Source organism: Rhinichthys klamathensis, unplaced genomic scaffold (genome assembly GCF_029890125.1).
Source record: "Rhinichthys klamathensis goyatoka isolate OS25496 unplaced genomic scaffold, OSU_Roscu_1.1 h1tg000350l_1, whole genome shotgun sequence".
NCBI lineage: Eukaryota > Metazoa > Chordata > Actinopteri > Cypriniformes > Leuciscidae > Rhinichthys > Rhinichthys klamathensis.
The window spans coordinates 1,540,695-1,550,000 of NW_026606862.1; the positions used below are offsets into that span (position 1 = coordinate 1,540,695).

At 46.9% G+C, this 9,306-nt stretch overlaps 1 protein-coding gene across 2 annotated transcripts in view; it reads left to right on the forward strand.

Moving 5' to 3' along the window:
• The first annotated feature begins 2,010 nt into the window (after positions 1-2,010).
• Positions 2,011-9,306, forward strand: part of map4k4 (mitogen-activated protein kinase kinase kinase kinase 4) — a 142,042-nt gene continuing 134,746 nt past the window's right edge. For both annotated transcript variants that reach the window (XM_056232623.1, XM_056232624.1), the window contains exons 1-2: positions 2,011-2,262; positions 2,567-2,632. In XM_056232623.1, coding sequence (XP_056088598.1) covers positions 2,206-2,262; positions 2,567-2,632 — 123 coding nt within the window. In that variant the 5' untranslated portion in view covers positions 2,011-2,205. The remainder of the gene's footprint in view (positions 2,263-2,566; positions 2,633-9,306) is intronic.

The following is a 9,306-nucleotide window of genomic DNA, read 5'->3' on the forward strand; positions in this document are numbered from 1 at the left end:
GCATTCTTTAGAAATGTTGGGCCATATTGATAGGACAGCATCTTGCAGTTGATGGAGATTTGTGGGATGCACATCCAGGGCATGAAGCTCCCGTTCCACCACATCCCAAAGATGCTCTATTGGGTTGAGATCTGGTGACTGTGGGGTAGGGCTGGGCGATATATCGCATCACATTGTTATGCGCATCTCGTCAGTAAAGCCGGTTCCTTGATTAGTAGTAAATCGCCTTCACCTGCTTTCAGATGGAGTGGCATTTACTACAAAGAGCCGTAGTTAACTGACAATTAACTAATCGCCAGCGATATTAATGCGATATGGCTCAGCTTGTCAGGCGGGGCTTCTCTCCATGCCCTCAAACTCCACAAGTACTCCCTCGGGGACGGGCATCGTTGTCGACTCGCGCACCTGGTCAGACGCGCTGTTGGGCTCAGGCTCCAGGGCACAATATGGCTCAGTTGAGGGTCAGTCGATTGGCATGCCATATCTAGAAAGTCTTGTGTGTGTTCTTCTAGTGAACGGCCCCCTTGCTCTAAGCAGAGCAATTGGACAGCTGGCAGGTCCATCTAACCCTTGTACTGTGTTGAAAACCCGATAACACTTGTGTCTGGTTCCCGGTCAAAAATGACCGACCTGCAAAAAATGTATTATAAATCTCTCGTTATGTTACCTTATCACCAAATATTGGATTCAATCTTTTTGTCAGCTTGTTTTCTTTCAATTAGGACTGGTTTTGAAAAATATTCATATTTCACACGTTACAAAGTAAAATTCTAGCTTCTGGCCAAACGAACATATGCAGTTTACTTACACCTAAAGCGAAACTTACGCAACTTGTGATATCGGAAGTAGTGTAGAGCGTCATGGCGTAGCGTAAATATCAGCAGTGCGTCGCATTACTCACAGAAGTTGCTTTTTACACTTGTGGAATCCGTATGTTCGTTTGGCCAGAAGATAGTTATTTTACTTTATAAAGTTTTAAATATGGATATTTCTCTTACACAAACTCATGGCTTTGCTTCAGAAGGACTTTATTAACCCCCCGACCAGTTAACATGTATCCACACATGCAAAGGTCCGAGGCCTTTATTTTTGAAAGCCGACATGTACATATGTGAATTTGAACATGAACACACTCCTGAACACTAATTGTTTCTATGATTTTCGACTCCCCCATTCATTTTCAATGGGCAGTCATTTTTGACCAATATAAGCTCAGTCAGACCAATCAGAACAGAGCAGAGTAGGCGTGAGTTTACAGTGTTTTTGACCTTTAATTTCACGTAAACCTGTTGTAGGAGACACTAAAACAGTTTTGTCAAAACAGAAGATACGCTTCTTGTATTCTGTGAGCTACTGGAGACCCAGAATGAGACTCTACCGCTAAAAGGAGAACAACAAACCACTGGAAGGATTGCTGTATTAAAATAAATATTAGTTTAAAAATGTGTTAATTTGTTGTCTTGTCAATCAGTTGTTGAAACCTCAGTTGGACCTTTGTCAACTCTGTCAGTTTTTGTCATATTATATGTTTAATATTAAAAAGGAGGGTAGAGAATTAAGGAATTTAGGAACTGGATTGTTCATAATAATCCTAACCCAGGGGAAAAAATGTAAAGAATGTATTTTTTCACTAAGTTCCTTTACTGAACACCATTATTACATAATTGAAGACTTTACACTGTTGTTGGGTGGATCAAATTAAAATAGAATGCTTTTTATTGCATCTGATGGAGTTGACAAAAAATAAGTTATAGTAATAAGTGAATACATTAATTATTTATTTTAGAAAAAAAACATTTTCATAAAAACCTATTCCCTTATATGGTTGAGAGCTTTGCCTGCAATCATTTCAATTTATAATAAAGTATTATTAAATAACTTAGTCCCTTATCTCCAGAATCAGTGATATATACAGTCTACAGTATATATACAGTGTATAGTGTGTTTTCCTCGTCTGTGTGCTAGAATAGCCCCTTCCCTCGCTGTCTCCACCCCCTCCGTGTCTCTGCCCACTCCGTCATATACTGACCTAGACTCTTCATCATCATCATCCTCATCGCGAACAATAGAGGACCGCGGAGGGCCTGCGCTGCTCTCTCAAGATTATCGCAGAAATATAGCGATGATCGACAGCGTCGAACGGACACCACACGACTGAAGAACGGATTACACAGCGTCGCTTATATCTGAACAGTTTGGTGAAAGATGGCGAACGACTCGCCCGCTAAGAGCCTGGTGGACATAGACCTCGCCTCTCTGCGCGTGAGTGCTCTTCTCACACACTCACTCGGTCTCCGACAGGCCTTATGCATCAGTGGTGTTTCAGTGAGATCGAGAGTCGTGCTCGACCTGTGTGTAACTCGAATGCTCGACCTGTGTGTAACTCTAATGCTCATTGTTACAGTGTTGCCCTTTGTTCGGCGCGCGCTGTTCTCGTGTAAAGCATAATAACGGCAGCGGAGCGACACACTCTCGAGCTCATCGGCTCTGCCACACACATTCATACGTGTAATCATCATAAAGTTTCTCTTATTAACCGATGTGGTGGTCATTTGTGTGATTTCAGGACCCTGCTGGCATTTTTGAGCTGGTGGAAGTGGTCGGCAATGGCACCTATGGACAAGTATACAAGGTCGGTCTCGGTTGATTCTTACAATATTTACATTGATCTTTACAGCACCTTCGAAACTGCTCGATCACTGTTTTACATGAGTGTAAAATGAATGTTAAAGACGAGTTTTCTCATGTCAGCCCTGATGGGTGTGATCTGCTGCGCATGCGCATGCGCACTCAATGCGACAAACATGACATTGATTATAAACTAGCTTTGAAGCAGCAGGAACGCCAGTGTTTCTCTCCGTTCATAATGAGTCCTGATATGAAGAAGAACAGCTCTTGATCTTTGCATCAGCGCGTTATTACTGTACTGATGCTGTATCTGCCATGTGTGACGAAAGAAGAACTGGCACTTATTCCAACAACACTATTCTGCCTCTTTATTTGATAGATTTGTTTTGTTTAAAAGCAAAATAACGGGTATAGTTAATAACAGAATGCCATAAACATCACATGCGATTTTCCCTAGGGATGCACAACATTATCAGGTGATAAAGGCTTAAACGTTGATTATGGGCACGAGAGATGGATATTTTTGTTCAGAATAACCTACCTCTGCTTTTTTTAAACAATAGTTTTGTTTTTAAAGAAGCCACAGTATGCTCCTGTTTTTGAATGATTTAGTATATGATATACATTTTAATTTAAGATTAGGAATATCATTAGGTTATTAATGCAGTGCTGTTATTGCTAGTCCACCCCAAAGGGAAACGTGTCATTTACTCGCTCGCATGTCGTTCCAAACCCATACGACTCTCCTTTATCTTCAACACACAATAAATTATGTTTTTAATGAAACCTGAGAGATTTTTGTCTCCATGAAAGTCCATGCAACCGAAATCTTCAAGATAGTATTTGTGGGCCTGGTTTCACAGACAGGTTTAGATAAAGCCAGGATTAGGGCTTTTTAATTAGGACACTTAAGTAGCTTATATAAACGTGCCTTAAAAAACATTACTGGTGTGAATCTTAAGACAAAACAATGGCACTGACATATTTAGAAGACCCAACTCTATGCATGATTTGTAAGATCCCCCTCTCTGATAAACATATTTTATTGGACTGTCCTGGGTATAAAACTAGTAGAATGCTCTTTTATGAAGTTATTTCATTTAAGGACTTATTTAGTAAGATTATGCCTCAAAAGGTTTAGGATTTTTTATCATATGTTAATTTAAAAAAAAGTATAATATGACTTGTTGTGCTTTATTGTATTTATATGATATTTGTATTTTTGTCATTTAATTTTTGCCATGCAAATAGCCTTAGATGCTGACATGGCATTAAATAAAACTATCTATCTATCTGACATATTTAAGATATGCTTTCAGTTAAAGCTCAAACATGTATTTTAGTCTGGGACTAACTGGGCGATAGACATAAATACATACCGAACCGCACCAAACCCGTGATACACCGAACCCGTGACCCTAAACCCGTGACACAAACCGACCCGTGACCCTAAACCCGTGACCCAATGGCCACCAAAGCGCTTTACATATTGCCTCACATTCACGACGGTGGTGTCAGCCATGCAAGGCGCCCTCCAGCTCGTCGGGAGCAGCTGGGGTTAGGTGTCTTGCTCATGGACACCTCGACACTTGGTCAGGTGGAACCGGGGATTGAACCACTAACCTTCCGGTTTGTAGACAACCTACATGAACCACTGAGCCACTGCCGCCCCACTGCCGCCCCTCAGTGGTTCATGTAGATACAAACCGAACCGTGACCCTAAACCCGTGATAAAAACCGAACCCATGACCCTAAACCCGTGATACACCGAACCCGTGACCCTAAACCCGTGATACAAACCGAACCGTGACCCTAAACCCGTGATACAAACTGACCCGTGACCCTAAACCCGTGATACACCGAACCCGTGACCCTAAACCCGTGATACAAACTGACCCGTGATCCTAAACCCGTGATACAAACCGAACCCGTGACCCTAAACCCGTGATACAAACCGAACCGTGACCCTAAACCCGTGATACACCAAACCCGTGACCCTAAACCCGTGATACACCGAACCCGTGACCCTAAACCCGTGATACACCAAACCCGTGACCCTAAACCCGTGATACACCAAACCCGTGACCCTAAACCCGTGATACACCAAACCCGTGACCCTAAACCCGTGATACAAACCGAACCCGTGACCCTAAACCCGTGATACAAACCGAACCGTGACCCTAAACCCGTGATACAAACCGACCCGTGACCCTAAACCCATGATACAAACCGACCCGTGATACAAACCGAACCGTGACCCTAAACCCGTGATGTACCGAACCCGTGACCCTAAACCCGTGATACAAACTGACCCGTGATCCTAAAGCCGTGATACAAACCGAACCCGTGACCCTAAACCCGTGATACAAACCGACCCGTGACCCTAAACCCGTGATACACCAAACCCGTGACCCTAAACCCGTGATACACCAAACCCGTGACCCTAAACCCGTGATGCACCGAACCCGTGACCCTAAACCCGTGATACACCAAACCCGTGACCCTAAACCCGTGATACAAACCAAACCGTGACCCTAAACCCGTGATACAAACCGAACCGTGACCCTAAACCCGTGATACAAACCGAACCCGTGACCCTAAACCCGTGATGTACCGAACCCGTGACCCTAAACCCGTGATACAAACTGACCCGTGATCCTAAAGCCGTGATACAAACCGAACCCGTGACCCTAAACCCGTGATACAAACCGACCCGTGACCCTAAACCCGTGATACACCAAACCCGTGACCCTAAACCCGTGATACAAACCGAACCCGTGACCCTAAACCCGTGATACAAACCGAACCGTGACCCTAAACCCGTGATACACCGAACCCGTGACCCTGAACCCGTGATACAAACTGACCCGTGATCCTAAACCCGTGACACAAACCGAACCGTGATCCTAAACCCGTGATACAAACCGAACCCATGACCCTAAACCCGTGATACAAACCGAACCGTGACCCTAAACCCGTGATACACCGAACCCGTGACCCTGAACCCGTGATACAAACTGACCCGTGATCCTAAACCCGTGATACAAACCGAACCCGTGACCCTAAACCCGTGATACAAACCGAACCGTGACCCTAAACCCGTGATACACCGAACCCGTGACCCTGAACCCTTGATACAAACTGACCCGTGATCCTAAACCCGTGATACAAACCGAACCGTGATCCTAAACCCGTGATACAAACTGACCCGTGATCCTAAACCCGTGATACAAACCGAACCGTGACCCTAAACCCGTGATACACCGAACCCGTGACCCTAAACCCGTGATACACCAAACCCGTGACCCTAAACCCATGATACACCGAACCCGTGACCCTAAACCCATGATACACCGAACCCGTGACCCTAAACCCGTGATACACCAAACCCGTGACCCTAAACCCGTGATACACCAAACCCGTGATACACCGAACCCGTGACCCTAAACCCATGATACACCGAACCCGTGACCCTAAACCCGTGATACACCGAACCCGTGACCCTAAACCCGTGATACACCGAACCCGTGACCCTAAACCCGTGATACACCAAACCCGTGACCCTAAACCCGTGATACACCAAACCCGTGACCCTAAACCCGTGATACAAACCGAACCCGTGACCCTAAACCCGTGATACACCGAACCCGTGACCCTAAACCCGTGATACACCAAACCCGTGACCCTAAACCCATGATACACCGAACCCGTGACCCTAAACCCATGATACACCGAACCCGTGACCCTAAACCCGTGATACACCAAACCCGTGATACACCAAACCCGTGACCCTAAACCCGTGATGCACCGAACCCGTGACCCTAAACCCGTGATACAAACCGAACCCGTGATACAAACCGAAACGTGACCCTAAACCCGTGATACAAACCAAACCCGTGACCCTAAACCCTTGATACAAACCGAACCCGTGACCCTAAACCCGTGATACAAACCGAACCGTGACCCTAAACCCGTGATACAAACCAAACCCGTGATACAAACCGACCAGTGACCCTAAACCCGTGATACAAACCAAACCCGTGACCCTAAACCCGTGATACAAACCAAACCCGTGACCCTAAACCCGTGATACAAACCGACCCGTGATACAAACCGACCAGTGACCCTAAACCCGTGATACACCGAACCCGTGACCCTAAACCCGTGATACAAACCGAACCGTGACCCTAAACCCGTGATGCACCGAACCCGTGACCCTAAACCCGTGATACAAACTGACCCGTGATCCTAAACCCGTGATGCACCGAACCGTGACCCTAAACCAGTGATACAAACCGAACCGTGACCCTAAACCCGTGATGCACCGAACCCGTGACCCTAAACCCGTGATACAAACTGACCCGTGATCCTAAACCCGTGATGCACCGAACCGTGACCCTAAACCAGTGATACAAACTGACCCGTGACCCTGAACCCGTGATACAAACTGACCCGTGATCCTAAACCCGTGATGCACCGAACCGTGACCCTAAACCCGTGATACAAACCGAACCCGTGACCCTGAACCCGTGATACAAACTGACCCGTGATCCTAAACCCGTGATGCACCGAACCGTGACCCTAAACCCGTGATACACCGAACCAGTGACCCTAAACCCGTGATACACCGAACCAGTGACCCTAAACCCGTGATACACCGAACCCGTGACCCTAAACCCGTGATACACCAAACCCGTGACCCTAAACCCGTGATACAAATCGACCAGTGATACAAACCGACCCGTGACCCTAAACCCGTGATTCAAACCGAACCCGTGACCCTGAACCCGTGATACAAACTGACCCGTGATCCTGAACCCGTGATACATCGAACCGTGACCCTAAACCCGTGATACAAACCGAACCGTGATCCTAAACCCGTGATACAAACCGACCAGTGACCCTAAACCCGTGATTCAAACCGAACCCGTGACCCTGAACCCGTGATACAAACTGACCAGTGACCCTAAACCCGTGATACACTGAACCCGTGACCCTAAACCCGTGATACACCAAACCCGTGACCCTAAACCCGTGATACACCAAACCCGTGACCCTAAACCCGTGATACAAACCGACCAGTGATACAAACTGACCCGTGACCCTAAACCCGTGATTCAAACCGAACCCGTGACCCTGAACCCGTGATACAAACCGAACCCGTGATACACCAAACCCGTGACCCTAAACCCGTGATACAAACCGACCAGTGATACAAACTGACCCGTGACCCTAAACCCGTGATTCAAACCGAACCCGTGACCCTAAACCCGTGATTCAAACCGAACCCGTGACCTTAAACCCGTGATACAAACCGAACCCGTGACCCTAAACCCGTGATACACCGAACCCGTGACCCTAAACCCGTGATACACCGAACCCGTGACCCTAAACCCGTGATACACCAAACCCGTGACCCCAAACCCGTGATACACCGAACCCGTGACCCTAAAACCGTGATGACCCTAAACCTGTGATACAAACCGACCCGTGATACAAACCGACCCGTGACCCTAAACCCGTGATACCCTGAACCCGTGATACAAACCGACCTGTGATACACCGAACCCGTGACCCTATTGGTGCGCTGTGATTGGTCACCGTGGAGAGTGATTGGTGCGCTGTGATTGGTCACCGTTGAGAGTGATTGGTGCGCTGTGATTGGTCACCGTGGAGAGTGATTGGTGCGTTGTGATTGGTCACCGTGGAGAGTGATTGGTGCGCTGTGATTGGTCACCGTGGAGAGTGATTGGTGCGCTGTGATTGGTCACCGTGGAGAGTGATTGGTGCGTTGTGATTGGTCACCGTGGAGAGTGATTTGTGCGTTGTGATTGGTCACCGTGGAGAGTAATTGGTGCGCTGTGATTGGTCCCCATGGAGAGTGATTGGTGGGCTGTGATTGGTCACCGCGGAAAGTGATTGGTGCGCCGTGATTGGTCACCGCGGAGAGTGATTCGTGCGCTGTGATTGGTCACCGTGGAGAGTGATTGGTGCGCTGTGATTGGTCACCGTGGAGAGTGATTGGTGCGCTGTGATTGGTCACCGTGGAGAGTGATTCGTGCGTTGTGATTGGTCACCGTTGAGAGTGATTCGTGCGCTGTGATTGGTCACCGTGGAGAGTGATTGGTGCGCTGTGATTGGTCAATAATCAAGAAAATAATGATTCATTGATGCGAACAGAGTTCAGTTCTAAACTGAAGATATTGTCAGTGTTAGCTGAAGTCAGTTCAGTGTAAAGATCATCAGTTATTAAACAAGTTCATTTCATCTATAAAGCCGCTCTGCAGAAAGCAGTGATGTCATCAGCTCAGCTCAGTTCTCGTCCAGTGACAGGACAGTCGGATCAATAATAGTGTTGAATATTCAGTGTCCACAACTAATGAAGCGAGAGGCGACAGTGACGAACACAAACTCCATCAGGGACAGAATGGAGGAAACCCTCGAGAGAAACCAGACTCAGTCTCAGTTCTCCTCTGGCCAACGAACGAACAGTGTGTGTGTGTGTGTGTGTGTGTGAGAGTGTGTGTGTGTCTGTGAGTGTGTGTGTCAGTCCAGTGAGCGTCACCTGAGCCTCCCACGGAGGAGTTTAAAAAGCTGTGTCATTTTACAAAGATAATATATATATATATAGAGCGTGTGTGTAGAGGGTGTGTGTAGAGGGTGTGTGTAGAGGGTGTG